This window comes from Labrus bergylta, chromosome 17 (assembly GCF_963930695.1).
Source record: "Labrus bergylta chromosome 17, fLabBer1.1, whole genome shotgun sequence".
NCBI lineage: Eukaryota > Metazoa > Chordata > Actinopteri > Labriformes > Labridae > Labrus > Labrus bergylta.
Genome location: NC_089211.1, coordinates 20,776,526 through 20,799,198, shown reverse-complemented (window position 1 = coordinate 20,799,198; position 22,673 = coordinate 20,776,526). Strand labels below are relative to the sequence as shown.

At 40.4% G+C, this 22,673-nt stretch overlaps 1 protein-coding gene across 1 annotated transcript in view; it reads right to left on the bottom strand.

The window, feature by feature from the left end:
- Window positions 1-580: 580 nt before the first annotated feature.
- Window positions 581-22,673, bottom strand: part of pappaa (pregnancy-associated plasma protein A, pappalysin 1a) — a 98,016-nt gene continuing 75,923 nt past the window's right edge. The window contains exons 20-22 of the mRNA XM_065965781.1: window positions 21,047-21,118; window positions 19,811-19,909; window positions 581-6,436 (exon numbers count right to left, since the gene is read on the bottom strand). Coding sequence (XP_065821853.1) covers window positions 6,332-6,436; window positions 19,811-19,909; window positions 21,047-21,118 — 276 coding nt within the window. The 3' untranslated portion in view covers window positions 581-6,331. The remainder of the gene's footprint in view (window positions 6,437-19,810; window positions 19,910-21,046; window positions 21,119-22,673) is intronic.

Genomic DNA, 22,673 nt, shown 5'->3' with positions numbered 1-22,673 from the left:
TTTTTGGGGCCTTTTTGCCTTTATCAGATGGCGATAATGGAGTCACAGGCTTGGATTTGATTCTGGGCCACCCACTTTAGCCTCCGTACATGGGGCGTGCTAACCGCTAGGCTACCGTTTCCCCCAACCTCAATACCTTTTTTGCAGGATGTGTCAGGAATAACAAAACAAATTCAAAGAACTGACAAAAAGTCATTGAGTTTATGTTCACTTTAACCAGTGTTTTATTTCTACACAATAAATGACAGCAAAATGAACATGATACTCATCTTTATGACTCTTCCTTATGAAAATATAGTACACATCAGACATGTTTTGTCATGTACCAGAGCACCAAAAAATATATAATTGCAACTGTGAAAAACAGAGAGAGAAACATCGACTGTAACATAAAAAGTCCAATGTGTTGTATATGTGCCTGAAAAAGTGCATTCTGTTTAAGAACCAAAGAGAGAGGAGGCCATCAGAGGGAGGAAAGGGACTACTGAGTCGATGGCTACCTTTACAGTGTTGGTGAAATTCTCAGCGAACACAAAGGCATCGGGTAAAGACTCGACAATGTACAGTATGGAGTGTGGAGGAGAAAAAAAAAAATGAAATGCTGTTGGTTGGTGCCAGACAGATTTGGAACAAACTTCCTCAAAGCGTAACAAAGATCAGTCAAGTTTGATTTTGAGATTCTACAGACTCCCAAGACCCAGAAATGACCATTAGGACTTTATTCATCTTGGCAACAAATAAATAACTTATGAGTCTTTGTGATGGATAGATTCATGGTTTAGACAACTGACAACAGTGCTTGTACTAAGCCATTATGAACAAATAAATGCTGACAGCGAGTGGTGTGGTAAAGCATCACAGGTCTTTTTTTTTTTTCTTGATTTTCTGTCTTGCAGGTGATACTTTGACACAATGCACAACATATTCACGGTTCATCTCTTTGTATATAGTCATGATAAAAATCAATCCAAGAGCTACTCCCAAACAGTTAGTACATGGTTTGCAAATACAATCATCATATAATATTATTATTTACATCTTAAAATATATTTGTTGAGCAATCGGGTACGAAACATTGCAGTAATACCACTAGATATCCATATAATATGTAAATACACTTTTTTTGTACTTCCCACTTAGAAAAAAAGGGACACTTCACCTTTTTTTATTTATTGAGGGATTAGGAAACAGACATAAGTGGACCATTCTATAACCAGAGGCCTGTGAGAGGTACTTCGTGTGTTACAATACACAAAGAAAAATGTCTTACAACAAGATGGCACATCAGTATTTTTCTCCACAATGATCTGAGCCAAAAACACGAGGGCTTCAGACACTCTTCCTCACCCTCCCCGTCGCTTTGTAATGACTTTGACACTACAAAGTTTTCTGCCATTTTTAGACGAGCAAATACAACAACCAGGTGTTAAATTAGGAACAAAGGAGCGACTGTTGGTGGAAAATGTGGAGAGGTATCAAAGCTTGTCAAATAAAAGACTGCTTTACAAATCATATTAGGTGATAAGCATTAGGCTCCGAAGGTGAGGAGAGCTGTGTTCCTTCAGCCTAACTTCAAAAGGCTCTATAAACTGGGCAAACATCCTCTCTCTTTTTCACAGGGCCAGCTTGACCCTGGCAGCCCCGCGAAGGCTTACCTGACAGTGACAGATGAGGCAGTGTGTCGAGAAGTGGGGAGGTGGAGGTAGGAGGGGTGGGGAGTCCCAGAGAGGGATGGCTGCCACCCCCCGGGAGAAACTCTGACTCATTGGCCTCGGCTTGTTGCCAGTCAGCGCTGGCCACCCTTTGCCCAGGGGCAGCCTCTGTGAGTACACATTTTCACACCTGGACAAATAGCTCGACAGGCCAGGAAAAGCAGCCCACCCATCCCTACACACCTTCCAACACCCCCCCCCTCCTCCCCTCCAAGAACACTCTATCTGTGGCACTGTCGGCTGCCTTCTAACCTCCAGTCCTGCTTTTTATTTTTTATTTTTTGATCCCTCTCTTATGCCCGTTATCATCCGGCCCTCAGCCGGCTGTGTCCATATCAACATGTGCCTTGCACTGGTCTCTCAAAAAACATTTGTTATATTATGTATTTATGCACTTGAACATCATATACTTGGTTCTCTTTTCACAACTCCTTGTCCATATGGCTAATGTGTGCATTTGAAAAATAAAAAATAAAAAAAAAAAATAACTTTACATTCTGGTTTTTAAAGGGAAAAGAAGTTACTCTGCACTCAGTAACATTGAACATGTGTTGAATCCTCATTGGATGCAAGCAGTGTCCTTCTACACTTAATGACCAATGAGACAATGAGTTCTTGCATGGTTGTGAGTCGGAAGTGTGCAATATACAAGATCATTGCTTTTCTTTTTTTTCTTTTTTAAGCAGTGATCTAAAGCAATTTAAGCAATGTGACGACGACAGAGACAAACTGACAGTTTGGACTCACAACTGATCATGTTTTTTGTGTTTATACCAACAATGTAAAAAATAACTTACATGGACATTAAATATAACTTAAAAAAGTATAACACTCTCAATAAATAGTTCTACTATTTACACCATTGTTATGAGACGCAAAAAAAAAAGTCACTAAAATACCAAAAATATAGAAGCAGCAAACATTACAGGCATGAGGTACAGCAAGGGATCCTGTGATGACTACAGTAAAGAGGTGATGTCCTCATCCAATGCGTAATCTTATACTTCCTTCCATGAATATCTGTGTTTTATAATGGCTTATGGGTACCTTCTCTATAATAAAGAATGGCATTTTTTTCAAGTTGACATGGAGTCACATTCTGAAGCCTTCCTGATAGTATTGGTTGTTTAGGTATTCAGGTTTTAAACCAATGATTCTAAGAAGGAAATCTCTCGTGTAATCATTGGTCATGCAAACTCTGATTTTTGGAATGAAAGGGATCCAATGATAGATTTCAGATCCATCCATTCGAAACAGCTAAAATAACTTCCCAGTGACCTCACTGGCGCATGATGAGCCACAGCACTGCATGTCATTGGCATTGTGAAGTGATTGCAGGTCAGTTTATCCTCACTAGAAACATTTGTGTGTAAAGCAGCAGTATCTGGAGTAAGACATAGACAATCTTTTGATGATATTAAAATAATACAAGTCTGTTTTTTGTTTTTTTTCAATCAGGGCATCTGTGTTGATAAAGCCTCTAAAATGTTGGTGTTACATTAAAGTAACAAAGAGTTCCTTCATTTAAGCATTACTTCGGTGATACCATCTTTAGGTTTCTTCTTCAAATTATACATATATACAACCTAAGACAATTTACTACAAATACATCAGGACGAAACAAAAATGGGAGAAATTTGCTGTCCAGAAAGAACTTGAATGAGTGACAATATTTTTTGACATAAACATATTTGACAGGTGGCTGTCTACCAATGAGTCTGGTTCTACTCGAGGTTTCTGCCTGTTAAATCACTTGCCATTGATCCAAGTGCCTGCTCATTGGTGGATTAATGTTTGGTGTTGGGATATTTTTTTTTTTCAAAGAGTACTGTCTAGAACTGCTCTGTATGTAAAGGTTCATGAGATCATTTTTGGATTGGCGCTACATAAATAAAAATATCAACAGAGTGTGGTGATGTGAACCCTATACTGTAGTTTTGGAGGGAATTGGATGGATGGTTGGTAGTGACAATACCTCTCTACATCATTGATAACATGGAAAGCAAAAGCGAGTTTAGGTCGCGGAGGGATTAAGTACGTCCAGGTACAAATAAAACAAAAGGACAGGAAAGCTAATATAGCGACACAGGAAGTCGAAGGACCGAATATCATACAGTTTGTTTCAGATCACCATTCGGACAATAGCAGCTTCTAAACATGATTTTTGAAAGATATACTTTTTCTTCTTACATGGAAACTAAAAAAAAGTGCAGTAACTGAGGTCAATAATACAAACACTGATTAAATATGACATTTTGTAAGAAAAAAAAAAAAGAAAAAAAAAGGAAATACATGAATAAAAAAAAAAAAAAAACATTTTCCACGCTCCTTCCCTTAAAGAACATATAATAATATTTACATGATATCTTTTTGTATGTAATTGGTGGAAAATAATACCTTCACACTTTCTCTGCATGTTTTCATTCTGTCAGAGTTCTTCAACTCAAATGTCATGAAGTTGGTCTTACGTTGCCACTTGTACAGTTTCTTGTTGAATCCAAAGTTTGATGAGATTGATCTGGAATGCTATAGCAGCCGTATATGAGTCAGAGGGACTGTGCCATTGGCCCAGGACGAATGAAAAGACATAATCATGCTGATTGTTATACCACGACTATGGATGCAGCCAAATAAGAGCAGCAAAATTTGGACCAATATGCCAAGCAGCCTTCATTGTTTCATGTGCATGAGGGTGAAAAAACTGGGTGTATGCATGTGTCTGGAATGAGGATTGAAAAAAAATAAAAATGGCTACCATAGCAGCCATATGATCTAAAGAAATTAATTAGTGGGGGGATGGACACCCAAGTTTACAATACTGAAAAAGTGCTGATCAGAAGTGCACTTTCATACAGACTTATGGTTAAATGAATGAACTAACTAGACCCAGCAGAGAATATCATTATTATCATAATGTGACTGACAATGCTGTGTTGACATATACATCCAAATGCCATTTTCATGTACATTGTTGCCTGCAAAACTACAGCAAAGAGTCCACACTACTGTCACGGTGAGAGAATGAGGGATGTGTGTGTGTGTGTGTATGCATTTGTTTTGTGTGCATGTGTGTGTAAGATGTCCTTCCACCTTTATTCATTCTCACTAAGAGCCATGGCTGATGTCCAGCCCCTTTTCCTCCTTTACGTATGTGTTACTGTGCTATGGAGAACTGTGCGTTACAAAAAAAGCTGCAGACTCCTAACAAGCATTGACTACATTCTGAGCAAAGGCAGGGATCCTTTTAGTTTCAGTTTAAACATAATCAATCAGCGCTTGAGGTCACAAGCACCATGAGCAGGAGGAGGGGGGGAGTTCAAACTGAAAGTAAAACGGACCCCAACCCGAGGTGAGGTGTTATCGATGACATTCTTTAAGTCGTGGTCGATGTGTGTAGTATTTTTCCTTGGGTAGTTGGGTTGAAGGGGACATAGAAGTGAGGTTCTGGGTTTTCTTTTCTTTTTTTTAAAGTTCTTAGTGCATCATTATGTATTCTCTGAAAGTATTATAGACTAACATGCAAGTTGTGAACGAATGCTATGGAGAGGTACTGAAAGCAGCAAGGCAGACAATGCTGTCCAACCCTATTATGACGTGAGGATGGCAAGTAGCAGCAAACACGGTAGCAGAAGCCATGCTGGAAATGTTGTGCATTCAGAATTTTGCTCTAAGTATAAAATCGTCTTAGGAAACTGTGTCTGTGGCTGTTCAACTATTAATCGACATTTGCGTGTGTGTGTGTGTTTTATGCATTCTAATTTGGCTTTTGTGTTCAATCTGTGGCTTGAAACTTAACAAGATGGCTGTCTCCTTCCCCAGCGAGCTCAGATAAAAACCTCTATATCCTCTAATGTGCCTATATGCAGAAACACACTGTACTGAAAAAAGGATGTAGAGATACAGAATGTCTGACCTGTTTGGAAAACCAGGAATGATGTAATCGCAAACTTCTATAACCTCCCGGGAAAAAGCTGTCTAACATGCCTTCGAAGTGTCTGAGTATAACCTTCAACGTTTGAGTTCCTTCATATTTGCAATAACCGGAGCCAACATCAACACGAATCCCCTACTTGCACATTTTGATTTACCTTTGGTTCAACCACGTGATTGTAGAGCGAGGTCACTAAAATAGACACTGAAGCCAGCACAAAACTGAACAAAAGGCATGCTACCTAGGCTTGGTTATGTTTTTGTTTTTTTGTTTTCTTACTCTTTCAGAAAAAAAAAAAGTCAGTTTCATGTATTTTTTTTTTCCTCCTTGCTATATATGTTTTTTTTTTTTGTTTTTTTTATGATGATATTGCAGGGTTACTTTCCTTTAAGCTGAGAAATGAAGTTTTTCTGTGAAGTCTCATGAGTCCCGGCCTCTAATCTAGATCTTCCTGTGATGTGGAGGCAAACATTTCAGCTGGTTGGGTTTGCAGTATGGATGGAGAGGTATGCCTGTTAAGCAGCATGTGCAGGAAATTGGAGGCCGAGAGAGGGATGAAGAAGAAGAAGGAGGAGGAGGAGGAGGAGGAGGAGGAGGAGGGAGGGGGGGTCAGCCTCGGCCACTCTGGCTGTGTTGTGTTAATGCGAGGGTCCTGGGACACCGAACAGAGGTCCCCGCTGCAGGCTGGTCACCCCAGGGAGTGGACGTGTTCATCCTTTCTGTTCTCTATGGCGTTGGGATCCCGACAGGAGCACTCATCTCGTATGTCACAGGACATGGGGAATGGAATCACCTGTGGATGGCAGGGGAAAAAGCAAAACCATTAATTGTGACCTAAGAAAGGCACAAACCTGCAGCGAGGATTTCAAATATCGAAGTACAAAGTTTCCAAAACAAGGTTACAAGAGGAAGTAAAAGAAAAAGAGAAAAAACCTCAAGAGCCTTTGTTGCAAGCTGCTCAAAACTTTTGAAAAACTTGCTTCAAAATGTCTCTATTTGTATGACGTTCAATATCGATTTCACCTTGCTTTCTTACTATTTGCTATTACCTAATGTTTCTCGTAAATAAGCACATAACCTGACTGTCCCAGTTTCACTAAACACACATGCGCACACACACGTGCACACCCACACACACACGCACGCACTGGGTATCTTTCCTAATAGTTGATGTAGAGCAGACTCTTGCTAATATCAAACAGGCTTGAAATTTAATCAGGGTGGTTTTCATTAGGGCAATTTGTAATGGGTGCAATAACTCTGGGTACAATGTGTACCGGGACTAAGAGCTAAACTGTTGGACTCTGATGTCTCCAAGCTATTGCATCGATTGAGAACAACAGAAGAAGAAAGAAAAGTTGTGTCAAAGGTGTGTAGTTACATCACAATAATGGACCCCTGCCATTCAATTACAATCAGCAATATAAACGTTGCTATTCATGTTTCAAACAATGCCGTAAAGTATCAAAAAATTGATGTTTTCCTTTTCCATAAGACCAAATATCTACTTGAAGATTGTGTTTTTGGGGCGTATTTTGCCGACATAGAAGACCCCGTCTCAGACTATATGACACTTTGACATCTCTGATCGTCTGATGTCAAGGTGAAAATAGAACCGGAAGATCAGAAGCCATTGCCCGTGGCGTTTGACATCACTGGACAGCGTTGGGCAATGCGTCATCAGCACCAGCTGCTGCTGCCTTGTTGGCTCACCTCTCAGGGGGGCCTGCTTCAGCTGCTTGGGTACACAAAATGTGTCCCCCTTCTCTGCCGCCGAACAAGGAACACATGTGGTCTAAGTCATGGAAGGCAGGCAGCAGACCAAGGGCATGTCTGCATTGGTGTCCTGGTGGCTTATCAGATCAATCTGTGGGGGGGCTGCAGACAGTGTCACTTCTCCCTGGCAGGGCTGATTGGTGTTGCCTGTGTTGCACAATGGACCTCTGTGCTCAAAGTAACAAAAACACTAGCTATGCAACCAATATAGATACTTAGCTGAATACATGACTCATGCCAAGGAAAAGTATTTGTTCAGTACTATTAGTGAAAGTTGTCTGCCAGGGTCAGATCACTGAGCTATTATCTGAATATGGAGTAGCTGCTGTTTAATTACCCAGAACATTACTGTAATGCCATCAAACAAATTGAATCATGAGCTCATACCAACTGGGGAAAGTTGGACAGGTAATTACTAGATGCATTAGCAAAGAATAAAGAGAGAAATGAGAATTTTTCCATCCACTGAAAGATGCATTCATAACAATAGTGTCCATTATGTTGCACACCATCAATATCAAAGGCTGGGACTTTGAAGCTGAGTCATTTCCCAAGTTTCATGTAAATCCAGGATTCATCTCGGTTTGCCAAATATTAATGGAAACCTCATTGTGAGTCATGAAAGGTTGCTTACCACTAAAGCTAATTGGTTAGATTTTTGAGAGAGATTCAAGCAAACACTCATTTCTTTAAAAGAGCTGATCTCTGAAAATATAGATTTCTTTTTCTAGATTAACATTCCAATTTGCCTAAAGGCTGCTGTTGTTTCGACTACAAGAAGGCCATCATTAAACAAGCTTAATTATTCTTGAAGATAGAAAATAAAAGGATAAATAGACTTTCTAAAGACGTTGAGATAAAATATAAGATAAGAGACAGGATACGATACAATATCTATGATTATAAGGATATGATTATCACAATACCATTATTACGATACGATAGGATACGATTGGATACCACATGAATCCATACAACAGCATGCCATATGAAGAACACGTTTGGTTACATCAAGTAATATAAGAAAGATAACATAAGTTATGGCCAAGTGGTTAATACGGAGGCTGTAGTCCTCAAAGCGGGAGGCCCAGGTTCGAATCTGACCTGTGGATCCCTCCCTGCATTTCATTCCCCACTCGCTCTTGACCCAATGTCCAACTCTATCCACTGTCCCGTCACTCCATTAAAGGCAAAAGAAAGCCCATGAATAAATTGTTTAAAATAAAGGTATGACACAATGCAATATGGTAAGATACGATACCAAATGATTTCATACAATAAGATAGCATACATTAGAATACATTTGGATGATGATAAAATAAGATAAGTCACAATACAGTTCATTAAAATATGAGTCATACGACAAAATACAAAATTTATTGAGCCACCATTTGTAGGAAAAAAAAAGTATTACATAGCTCTTAATTATCAAAGTTAATCGAGTGTTACAAATTGCTCTTTTGCTCCATAATAATTAAAAGACTCTAGACCCTTTTTAAAACTTACCACTTCCCTTCTGATTGGCCTGACTTACAGTAACTTAACACTGGGATCTTAGCCACGGTGTAAAACATTATAGGCGGTGGTAAATGTAACACACAGGAAACACCTCCAGTAGTCTCTAGGAGTTGCTCATTTGTAGACAGCGGTTCTGTGAAATGACACGGGGGAGCATGCAAGTCACTGAGACGCAGTGACGCAGGCTCCCCTTTGAAATGGGGTATAAAATAAGTTGTTTGTGTCGGGGAGGTGGGGGGGGGGTTTCCTAATGCGAGGGCCAGGTGGGCAGTGCTCGGACTCCTCTGAGAAAATTAGGCCTGCATGTGACGACTTTACAAGACCAGGGCCGGACACACTTCAGAAACAGCTGTCAGTGTTTCCTCTGTGGCATTTTGAAGCCAAGAACTCAGGGCGCCTCGCTCCCAGCTGACCCTATCTCAGTTTAATTACACTATCTCTCAGTTTCACACTTTCACCTTGTCTCTTTTAGACTCTCTACCTTGCGTTATTACTCCTCTCACATTCCCACTACTACTCACACTCCCTCTACACCTCACTTCTCCTCCAAGGCCACTTCTGTTTATCTCTCTATCTAGAAAATGATGGTGGGTGGCAAATTTGACATGGTTTCCTTTGACCTTGACCCCGAGGGTGGCTGGGCCAGCTGCCACATCTGGCCCTGACTTGAGGTTCACGCAGGGTGGCTGGGAAATAGGATTGGCTGGCCTTGTGGGCCTGGGGGCCCTCATGCTGCCCCGTGTCCTGGGGTTGGAGGAGGGCTGGGGGAGGACACCCACTAACAGCAACATGAAAGCCCTTCGGAAGAACGCAGACCTTGTCAGAGCCCCATCCTACCATCTCAGGAACAGGTCAAAATAACACAGAGTTCCTCTCAGCTCTGTGTGCGCAGTATGTGCGTGTCAGTCTCTGCTTAAAGTGAAGAAGGTGTGCAAAGGGGCACAGGCCCGTGAGAGGGGAAACTGGCTGACCTAGGGAAGCATACCACACTGTTCATTAGAAAGTAACAGCTGTAATTGGAGTGAATTACAACTAGCAATAACTCATCAGTCTTAAAATTATACCAGGAAACGTTTAAGGGAGTGCCAGGTTTTTTTTTTACTGACCCAACCTTTTTACATAAACAAAAATAAACATTTCCAGCGAAAATGTTATCATATTTTTCACTACACTGATAAAAAGGCTGGGTTTCCAAAAAGGAGGCAATGTCATTGGATAAATAATGTAGCAAACTCAGACATTTCTCTGAGTGACCACTTGAGGCTGGCTCCAAAAACAAGTCTCTCTCCATCATGCCCCTTACTAAAATCACCAAATTTACAACAGAATTAAACATGTTGACGACATGGTAAAAAAAAAAAAAAAGAAAGGCATTAGTTTTGGTCTCTTTGGCTAATTTCTCCATTCATGACAACAAGGGTTTCAGGAGTGCATATGTGAAAATGGCTTTAGCTTCATTGGGCCCAAAAACTCTGGTCAGATACCACGACAAAGACAATCCCGTTCTGTTTAAAACATCAAGGTCAACTTTCTAGCTAACGTAATTGGGTATAAACTGTATAGCTTTGGTGGCTTGGTGTTTGCCAGTCGGCCCTCCTTCTTGACCAAATATGGTAACGAATGGCTCCACAATAAAAAAAAACAGCAGGGTTCCTCAAAATGCCAACTTGGCAAAAAATCAATGGTTAATGTTACAAAGGCTACATTAATTATATAAACAGCATATGGCTTTGACCAACTGCTACACCTTAAATCAGCTGTTGGAACCAATAGCCAAGTTTGACATCTAAGATATATCCCCGTATCGTAAAATAATTCCCACATACTTGAAGAGATTCAAATCACAGAGACAGAAAGAAGCTTAACAAGAAGAAAGAGCTCTAATGAATACGATTAAAAAAGGGGAAACAGCAACTTTAGAGCAAAATAACACATAACGAGATTTGGCAAAATAAGTGCAAGCACTTAGCATCAGCAAACAGCCAAAACCCCTAAAAACAGTGGGGAGCATGTGACCCCTGGTGTGTAACTACCTTTGCTCAGCTGTGAAGAAAAGCCCTGCTCCTCCCTCTACATTATCCTTGCTTTCCCTCCCACTAAGATGTGTTTTGCCATATAAGTCCTCAGCCCCACTCCCCACACACAGACAAATACAGGAAAGTTAGGAATAATGGGGGCTCTTGTAGGCTGCTGCTTGTTTAATGATAAGCAATGTGTTGCAGGGGGGATAAATGTTAAGAAAAGCTACGTTAAAGCTCCAGTGAGGAGTTTTTATCTGGTTACGAAAAAGACTGAAATTAATACCGATGCCTCTATATGACATACAAAAGGAAATAAGACCATCAGGGACAAGATAGAATAGTTCTTTATGATAATTTTTAATGCCTGAAACAGCTGCCATCATGTCAGTTTCAGACGAGAAGCCTTTATTTACATCTTCCACCTCAAAGATTAGCAGCAAGTCATACATTTGACTGTCAAAACGAGGCAGCATTAGGTTTATCATCAGTAAACACTACTTATGCAAGTGTAATAAAAAATTGGCTATTAGATAAGATGTACTTTTTTTATCCACAGGGGGCGCCAAAATCAAAGCAAACCAAAAGTTTCACAGTTTCACTTTATGTGCAATGAAAATCCCTGAACTGTATGCACAGGGATGCTCTTACTCTTCTTTAACTACCGAGATAGAGCCACTGCAACAGGAAATAAAGTCAACTAAGCTGTTTAAAGGCATTTCAAAAGCCAACAGCCCAGAGTGGGGACTGGCAGTAAAGTGTGGAGGTTTGGAATTGAACCCTGGCCGCCCACTTCGAGGACTATAGCCTCTGAACAGGGCAACATGACCGCTATCCGGTGCCCCAATGACTATCTTTACAGTTTACTGCGCGGTACAAAGTACAATTACAGTGTGTATTCATACACTCTGTAGTTTTTGTTGTTTTAACTAATCTGTTTTGACTAATTAAGGCTATGAGTTATGCATACATTTGTATAACTAGGGGTGTGGTTCAGTTTACCGACAGGTGGGCTACAATGTTTGCCTGAAGACTTAAAGCCACCCTTAACTCCAACCCTTTGCCTGTTACGTGGTAGATTAAAAGTAAGATGCAGATAGCACTTCCAATATGGTAACCACCATCATTTGGCTTTAAGACACCTCTTTAGAAACCAATGGGTGAAGTCACTGAGGCTACGTCCATATTTGTATTGTCTATGGTCTTCACCTCTGAAAAACATCATACCACAAGTATCACAAGTGTCCAGATCCAAAAGAAGATCTGTTAAACAAAAATGTGTGGATGGCATTGGAAAAACTGAAATGTTAATATGTAAAGTGTCAAAACCATGGCATTTGTTAAAATGTGTGCTTTTATTTTGAAAGGGCATTGAGAATTGTCCTCAGGGACAGATATGTTTAGTGGTCAGCTGTGGTTACTGTGGCTGTTGCGGACCAATAGTGTGACACTAACATCAATTGTGACAATTAGCTAGTCCATGTGTCAGACTGAGACTTGTAAACAGGAGTGAGGGACTGGGAGGGACCCCGGTACTTACTCCTGACCCCACCACCAACAAAGACAGAAAAACCTACAGGCAAATTGATAAAAAGTTGTTTTAGAAAGGTCAAGTCATATAACTATATAATGGGTGCCCTCTGCATACTGCTTCCAGCATCAAAGAAAGGAATTCCTTCTAAACTAGAAGAGGAATGGGGTTTAAGTGGGGGGTGGGGGGGACCTGCTAAAGGGGGTCTTGCTCAGGCAACCCTCGGAAAACATACTCCACACCCTCGTCTCCTCTCCTCCCTGCTTCTCCAAAACCAGCCAACAGCTTGCAACTATTAAGGGGAGATCCTGCGGTGACCTTACGTGCAGGCAGTCCTTGCACCTTCAAAGCTCCTGGGAAGGAATAATACGCGGCAAGTCATCCAGAACTCTTTAATACACAAATCTCACTCAAAATACAAGTCAAGAGAGAAAGCATATGCTGGGAAGGGAAGTAGTAGAAAATAAGTGAGCAGCTGAGTTCCGTTGCTTTTCACGATTCTGCTCCATTTTCTCTCAGTTATTCAGCTCTTATCAGGATTTAAGTCGGAACTGATAAGTAAAAAGTAAAGCGGAAGAGATCTGGAAAACTTTAATAATTGCTAATCACCTAATTCTTACAAAGATATTGTTTAGAGAAGAAATTGCCCAATTATTGTATCTGGAAAGAAATGAATACATTCCTAAGATGATGATTTTTCATACTGATACAATGAGTCATTTTGGAGATTTTAAAAGTCCTGGTGTTTGATATGGAAGCCCCATACATTTTAATATCTCTGTTTCCTGTTATTTAGAGTCATTTCAGGTTGTTTTCTCGAGGTCTCGACTTGTTTAACTCTTATCCCTAGTCTTTACGTATCTCATTACTATGTGCAAAGGCAACATTGTTTTTGTTGTCTTTATTGCCGGAAAATGATCCTGTTATCACGCGGAAACATGTGATCTCCAGATAATGAGATAGGTTAATGAGTTACAGTCAAGAAACGAAGAAATGAAGAAAAAAATAAGTCTCAAGAAAACAACCAGAAAACACTCGCCATCCCAGGGAACTGGAGTTTAAAAATAATGAATGCATGTCCACTTAGGGCTTCTGTAGTTAAAGTTGGGAATCACAATATTGCAACCGCTGTAAAGAAGTCAATTGAGCATCTACGGTTAAGGGGGCAGATGTTTTTTGTCAGCGTGTTTCATCTCCTCCATCAGTGGACTGAAGACAAAATATTGAGAAGAGAAGAACAGTTTAAGTTCAGAAAAAAAAAAAGAAGTGACATTGATGGGGATGTTTTTTTTTACCCTTAAAGGCGAGAGAACATGAATGATTATAAAAAATGTACAACCGCTTTTCTTCTCCCCCAAAATTCCCTCTTCTCTGTTTTTCTCCCTCTCAGTCATTACCTAAGTTCATGGGGCAAGAGTACATATGGAACAAATGAGAAGTGTATTTGAATTGTGTATGGGTGTGTCTGTGTGTGTGGATGTGTGGACGGGGGTCATATCATTGGTGTCATATGCCGTGCATCAACACATAAGGGACAACAACACACGAGCCAGATCCCCACTGAGTCACCACACCAACTGGTTGCTGGCGTGTCTGTTCATGTGCGATGTGTGTGTGTGTGAGTGTGAGTGTGTTAAAGAGAGAGAGAGAGAGAGAGAGAGAATGTGAATGAGCAGGAGGAAAAAGTGAATGAGACACGCTTGTCTTTCTGTCAGGTTACTGTCAGGCATCATGGATACAGTGTCTGTTGTTCTTGACTGCTTTGATAAACTACTGGGGATGAAGATAAAGATTGTTTACTTGTGGTTTTCACCCGCCCCCCCCCCCCCCCATCTTCCTAGCTTCAACGTATGAAACATTCCTATAAAGTATCCTTCATTCATTAAGTGGTTAAAAATGTGTCCATTCGACTGTATGGTAATTCATCCAATCATTATCTATACCACTTCTCTCTTTCGGGGGCTGGGCTGATTCCAGCTGTCATCAGGTGAGAGTCGGGGTACACCATGGCCTGGTCGCCAGTCAATCACAGGGCTGACATATAGAGACAGACAACCAGCCACACTCACATTCAAACCTCCCTGTCCGACAGGGATTCGATCCAGGAACCTTCTCACTTTCGAGGCACCAGCACTAAACACTAACCACTGCCCCCTTTCTTGGGCTATTTATTATAAAACAAAATCTTTCTATTACTTCAGCAGCAGAACATAGTTTGTGTTTGGCGTCTTGGCTCCGACTGCGTCAATAGTTTTATTTTACGTGTCGAAATTTGAGGAGGATGGGATGATATCTTAAACCTTCCAGTGGGAGGCTACAGGTGGTTACTGGGACGGTGGTGGTGGTAGTGTGGCTGAGCAAGAGTGCAGTACTGGTGCAGGTCAGAGTTGGCAATGAAAGAGCGGAGGGACAGACCGGAAATCTTGCAGGTTAAACAGACGGCTAATTGGAAGGAGGTGTTTGTCAGGTGATCGTGAATAATGATGCATGTTAGGTGTGAAAATAGAGCAGCTCCAGTTGTCTGCCTGAACTAGCTTGCAGACTAGACAAACTAGCTTTTCAGATGAAAACAAAATGGTAATAAAAGTGTGTCTTTTACACTGAATTTCATGGTAGTTGTTTGTTGACACCAAATTAATTCTACCCTGACACAGACAAAAGAATTTGTAACAACAAACTCTGCATTCAGAAACAATTAAACAATTTGGGACAAAGTCTTCAGTTGTGGTCTGAGGAAGAACATTGATTTCCCGCTAAAGAGGAAAATACTGCTTGTCTTTCTCACCCAGCAAGTGTGTTATTCAGCAGCTCCGAGGGAGTGAGAGAGACTGTCATGAATGAGTTACGGATTCCTGTCATATATTGTGTCATTTTTTTTTTTGTAGGTTTTTATGTGACTTCGGCCTTGGTCGTCTGCCACACATGTGTTCGCTTTTGGAGAAAATCAGAATCAGGTGCAAAAAAGGAACCCTGTTTCTGTTTTGACTGAGTTGATCAAATGGGGATGACGACGAGGAAAAACTTTGCCCAAGAGGAATAAACAACTGCAAAAGCCTAAACAGACGCATGTACTAAAACTGTAATAAATACACTGGAGATTTAAATGCAGACAAAAAAAGTAATAAAAATGACAGGATGAAGTTGTCTGGCTTATCGTTTTGAAACTGTGTGTCAGGTTAATTTGAGTTTCATGCATATGTTTTAGGCTTTAAGAAACTCGTGTGTGCAGGCAAGCCACATCAATTAATTAAATGGGCTCACATACGAACAAGCGCAAGGGATTATATCAAACATCTGGCTCCCCTCTGTTCCCATATCAATTTCCCATATCAGCTTCATTCCTAAGAGTTTATTTTTTGTTTCTCACCCACAGTAACCTTCCTCATCCCTCGCTTCTGGCAGCCGATAAATCACATTTTGATTAGTTATTTCAGAGCTATTTTTCCTATCTTTTCAAGCAGTTTCCTGGGGACCTACCAGTGGAAAACACCAGCCAGACTATTTTTCTTCAAACAATGCCAGGGCTAAATGTCTTTAAGTAGAAATTTGGACAAGCCGTCTGGAGTCCTGGAGCGCCAGGTAATGCACTCACTGCATCATACTGTAGCCGTCCACTGAAAAAGAAAAATGTGCTTCAACTGGAAATGAACGGCTTTTCACCAAATCCGCCTTTGACTGAAGTCAGTACCAAATAGGTCATTCGATCCTCTATTTGCCTGTCATTATTGTTTCAAAGAACTGGTAACACCTGTTCTGCAGACACTACTTTTGACCATCGGCATGTAGCATCCTTGGCATGGAACTACAGCAGCAGTTTGGCCAGAGTTTTCGACGAGGATTAAAGTCCAACTTTAATCACATTCAGTCCTCTCTCCATGCAGTCAAAAGTAATGAATAAATGGTTTTATTTAATCGTTTTTACTGCAAGAAAGACAGGGGAAAATGCCACTGGAGGGGCGTGTTTCTGTTTGATGGACAGCTGCTGACAAGCTGAGTCCCGGCAGGGAATAGGATGAAAAATAAACAAACTTTCACTGTATTTTACAAGCTGTAGACTGACAGTTTAATGTGAGCAGCTATATTAAAAAAATATGAACAAACCAGCATCGGACTCACTCAGAATGTCTTTGCCTGAAGTTAATTTTGTAGGTATGTTGTTTGTCGGGCAGCAGCTGATTGGCTATGTTGCCTGTACACTCATGTTTGCAGGGCACTGGGTCACCCTGTCCCTGGTCTTTCAGGGAAAGATGTGTGTTAATAAATGTAAGTTATGGTGTTTTCACACATGCACAAAATTCCTAAGAAGTTCTCAAAAATTTTGGGGGTGACCTGCATGTGTGAACACAAATAGTCAAATTCTTCAGCCTGACTTTACCAAGATATTTTCCTGTATCTTGCCCCCTAGTAAAATTCATTGTGAAGCCAATGTGAGGAAGACTACACTGTGGTTCCATGTGCATTGAATTTTGTCGCTTAGTCTGATAACCATCGGAAAGAAGGACAAAAAAAAGTCCAAAACATCAATATTGTGCCTTGCTCCCTATCTACCAGCTCAGACTCGTGTTGCAGTAGTAATTCAATGGAGTCTATCCTCCCACTGGGGGGTGTCAGTAAAAGAGAGTTATGCTGGTTCTGGCTGGGCCTCTGCCATGGATTGGGGCCAGAAGATGTAAGGATGAGATAGCGTCAATCAAGAGCAGGGAAACCACTTCAGGAGTGAGGTCACTTCCCAGCGGGCTGCTCACCCACTTTCCTGCTTCTATTGACCTCAGGATACACCAGCTTACATCTGACACTGAAGTTTTAGATAAAGGAGAAACAAACAAAACCTGGAGCTCCTGACCCTTTTTTAAAGCCACATGTTCGTTTTTTGGCCCTTTTTAGTTAAGAACTTTTGTTTCATACATCTGTTATTTGTGAAAACTACAAAAGTCTCATTGACCCTTTACAAACATTCAGCAGGAAGATTTGTCTTAATTCGATAGCTTTACAAATGTCTAATTCAAATCCAGGAACATTGTAGTTTCCAGTTGTAACTGCACATGGATATTTTGTTTTTTGTCAAACTTTGTTATTGGAAAGCTTTACAACAAAATGGACACCATTTACAGGTTGAACATTAAACTTTCTAATGACTTAGTTTGAAGTCTACACTGTTTCTCTGTTAGGCCATATAGAAATCTGCTATCAAAGCCCTGGTCTGCCACTTCACCATTGGCCGTTTGATACTTTTTTTGGCACCCTGAAAAAATACACGACACAAAAGCCTGCTAGTTATTTTTAAGAAGTCCAACTCAAATCAAACCAAGTCAGCCCTTCAATGTTAAAAATTATAGTTGATTTATTTGGATGGATGGATGGATGGATGGATGGATGGATGGACAGATGGATGGATGGATGGATGGATGGAGGGATAGCTTTATTGTCCCAAAGGTTATGTTATAACATGACTCCTACTGGTATGGTACTAGGAGGTGCTAGGAGGTAAAAAGCCTTTAAAGGTGCTGTTTGGAAACCATGCTCTTTTGGAGAAAACCTTGGTGATTCTTTTGTCAAAGTCACAAGGACCATCATTGTTATCATGATTAAGTTCCCAAATGCACAATCAATGGTGTCAAGGTGGATAGAACCAATCATGAAATGGAAGACATCAAAAGATGTTTCTTGTTTGTTCATTTCCCCTTATGGGGAAAAAAGGACAGTCTCAGTCAAACGTACTAGCAGAGCTAGTGAGACACATAGACTGCAATATAAATCCAGGCAGACATACGGATGGATATGCCAGGAGTACAACTAAAGTCCCTCGCCAGATTCACAGAAACAGGCCAGGCCAGAGAAGCAGATGCTGCAGCACAGAAGCTACAATACACTTCCAATCATTTTCCTTTCCAGCAGCTGGCTGGAATGAGCAAGACAGAGCACCTCCCTGAATTAAGCGAGCTGCTACCATAAGGATGATGGAACTTTTTGTCATGCTCGGCTTCATGCTGAATTACAACTGGGCTGATGGAGTAGCGACTGATAAAAAAATACCCCATACGATGAAGATATTCCCAAAAACAGTGAACAACTTAATTATACTGTTATATCCATGACCCTAAATCTCTGTAATAACTCATATCTATTTGATTACAAATTGAAGATAGTTGGTCAATTTGCGATGTTTTACACATTAGGAAATTGAATACCACAAAGAAACAAAGAGTATTGATGAAGTCTACAAACTCCCACTCTCTTGGATGTGGAATCAGTAATCTATCTACCAGTAATCTAAAGTTGGACTCAAGGCAAAGTAAGGAGGAATTTGTTTGTAGATGTTCCAAAAGGTGAAATTCAACATTCTTCAAGTATATTCACTTGTGGTTTCCATTAAACTTACCTTGCGTAGGTAGAAATGGTCATTTAAAAAATCTCAAAGGATGTACAGTAAGTTAAAAAAAGAAGTCCAAGTAGGTTAATCTTAGGGAAATGGAAAAATGCTCTCATGTTGGGGATGGGATTTCTCCCTAAGCTAAGTGTGACTGCAGGGTAAAAGCACAAACACTGAACGTTGATCAGTGTGACCAGAAGCAAATCCAACATTATCTCTTTTTCTGATGGGAAACAGCGACTAGAGGAAGGTTGCTGGCTGGGTCTTTAGCTCTATCTGAAAACGCTTGGCTCCCCTTAACCCCTCTTCAATACGTTTGTCATAAATACTTATTGTTTTAATCACATTTTTGATCAACATAATGATGTTCCACAAACACGAGTTATGTTTACCATTGACAAATTATGTTTTTCTGTAATTAGATTTTTAGTTTGTATCATAGTTCCAAGTCAGAAGGCATCCGTGAGATGAGATAAGAATACTGAGTCTAGAAGTACGAAGGGAAGCTACATTAATCATGAGCTGTGTGCCTCAAGCTAACATAAGATACAGCTGACAGGCAGCTGCTAGCTAGCAGAGGTAGAGCATCGCTGTTTCAGCAAGTGCTAAGGTCGTTTTTTCTCACAACAGAAGTATTTTGTGATTCCAGAAGCGTAGTTTGTGTGTAATATTTGTGCTTATGAACTTTTTTTTGATACATTTGATAAAATAATTATTAGTTTACAAAGTAAAGTTTTGCTTTCTTTGCATACTTTGCAATGTTAATTTCAATTCTTTATCTGGGATAACAGAATCTTTTTTTAAAGTGCATATAATATTTATTGTGTCAAAAATTATTATCTTCTGCTATAAACACACCGCACCCAAAGCTTCCCCAGTCACTGTTTCCATGTGCCTCTGCTGCTCAAGGGTGAGGGCGGTTTGTGTTGAGGTTAAGTCAAACATGCCACTAACCTTCTTGGTCTTGACAGTGGATTGGCAGCAGTCTCCTCCGTCATAGTTACAGAAGGCTCGGTTGTTGATTGAATCACAGTAGTTGTCTCCCATGAATGGCTGTATCAAAAAGAAAGCGTTTGAATTAAACAAAATGGCAAGGAACAAAATCCTTCGGTTTCTTGTAGAGCATTTTAGGACCTTTAAATGGTCTCGGAATAAATTTGCTGATTAATCTAAAACATTAAATTTCCCTCATCTTTCAACGTGACTTTTTTAAGCCCTCACATGGCCTGACCCATAAATCAAACTGAGGATACCATAAACTATTCACGGCACAAAACACTCCAATAAGGTGATTTATTGGGCAGGCTCCACCCACACCACTTGGGTTACCAGGTTATCCAGTTGGCCTAAACGGAATAGATGATGTCATCCTTCCCTGAAATGAGGGTTCATATGTGTTCACATGTGAATGAACCATTTTATGAGGACATGTAGTTTTAACACAAGATTCAAAATTAAATATTATGGCAGGCTAATATTTTAAGGGTCAGTGTTCTGATACCAGAAACCCATGCAACAACATTTGAACCCACTTACAAATGCTAACAACCTGTGCTAACAACCACCTGTGCCCCATGTGCAGGGCCTTAGCAACTGACATCAGAGAAAATAAAAAAGGGAGAATGACTTGCCTATGTGTTTAAAGTTCTGTTAACTTCACCCAGACATCTGCATGCTTAAAAAAAAACAAAAAAACTCGGCACTGAGCTCAGCCCTACCTGGAAGTCTGTTTAGACCAATAAATCAAAATATTCTGACAAGATTCAGTCTTCACCTACAGTGCAGGTCATATTGACTTGCCCAGCATCTGCTTATCCATTGTCTGTTTAACTCTGTTTGCCAAACACAGCAAATACAATATTATGAAACTACATTTGGAGTTTATTAAGTCTGAGGTTCTTCTTTGGGTGGATTCAGTTTGGGAAGCTGGTTATTTCTGTTTGAGCATTCAAATATTATGCTTGTATGTAACATTGTATGACCATTAATGTGGACCATGCTCTTGTATTAACATGTACTGTACCAGTGTCCAAACTTTTTAAACATTTTTCAATTCAACAGGCAAATTTCAGATTAAGTTTGGTTTGAGATGAAGGAAGGTGCAATGATTAAAGGAATACAGTCTGGGCATGATTTATGAGACTATACCTCCACAAATACAATCAGCCAAAAGTCAGTTGGCGATCTTACCTCACATCCTTTGATGCAGTGGAGCAATTCTGGGTGTGGATACCATTTCAGTCCCATTGTACAGACTATACTCTGAAAGACAGGACAAAAAGTGCAGTTAAGTTAACATGAGTTCTGGTTGAGTTGTTTAGGGTTTTGTTTGTTCAGCATGTGCAGCCATTGACTGTGATCTTTTCACCTGCATTCAAGTAAACATAACTCTTAATGTGACAAAAGACACTTGGCATTTTCTAGCCACTAAAAAGACTAATACACATACCTAATACAGTGAAACAAAGGAGTTATCATACAGCTCAAGTTCTACACATGGAGGCTTTCAGTGCAAATCCTTTTTTGAATAACCCTGACCTTTTCCCCCTTCAGAACAAAGCTGAACAAGTTAATTTTGACCAGATATAACTTGATAAAAATTGTATTTCCCCCCTCCCTGCAAAGTCCTAGCCTCAGGAGTGCAAGAGAGAGAGAGAATGATCAAGAGACATAGAGGTAAAGGGCGGCATGTTCTCAAATATCTTTGCAGAATGTGTGGAATCCCATCCTGTTCTCCCACCGTGCGCTTCATTGTAATGTAACAAGGCAGCTGGGCAGCACTGTGCAGAGAATGTTAACCTGTACAGATGCATTCCTGTATAATGTTAGTACATGAGATTGCATAAGTTCACTTGACTCTGGATGGGTAGCGCGGCCTATACTGTTGGTTAGGAATAGAGGCTGTTGTATAAAAGAGTCACTTGAGTCAGCAGGTGGGGAAGGGTTTTCTTTACTGTAGACTGGGATAGTAGTGAGCGTGATTAAAAGTGCCATCCGAAGCAAAGGACAAGCTGACCTTAGATGGTCCATTTCTTGGACCCCCTGTGCCCAAATATCTCCAAAAGTTGACATGCATTTCTTTCGTTGCTGCAAACTAAGGTATTTTTCATTTCAGTGCTGTCAGCAAATCAATGCAAAAACACAAAGATGGGGGGGTTGGAGGTGGAGAGAAAGAACAACATGGCGTCAGAGGACGACAAAGAGCTGTGGGAGCGACTGATCTATACTATGGCAGACCTGTTCAACTAATTAAAAAGCTTCAGCTTAACATACTGTTTACTGGAATTTACTGTTTTAAGGAATATCTTTTTAAAGCATTATGATTTTGAATCAGCTTTATCAGCTTGTAAGATTGAAAAGGTGCTTTTTAACACATTTGATTTCTGTTTTTTACAGGTTAGAAATGTCAGGTCCCCGTGACCTTTCTTAAAACATAATAAAACAGACTTGTATTGGGACACATTAAGTACTGTAGCGCTGCTTTCAGAGACATCTTTCTGTGTTTAAAGAGTGAGGGCTATGATCCTAAGTCCCAATATGATGATAGACTATGCACATTTTGTCTTATATGTGAAACTTTTTGCCAATATTCCCTTTCCCCCCATGCACTGCTATGATGATGTCATCCAGAAACTCCTTCTCTACCCCTCTCTCTCTCTCTCATTCTTTTTTTCCTCTTTCAGCAAGACCGTAAATCATGATAATCCATGATTGTGGCCTGGCCTCACCCCTCACTACGTATAGGATCCTCACCCTCTCAAGCCTCCCTGGGGCGCTGATACCACATAAAAATAGATCCCTATCTCAGCGCCACCAC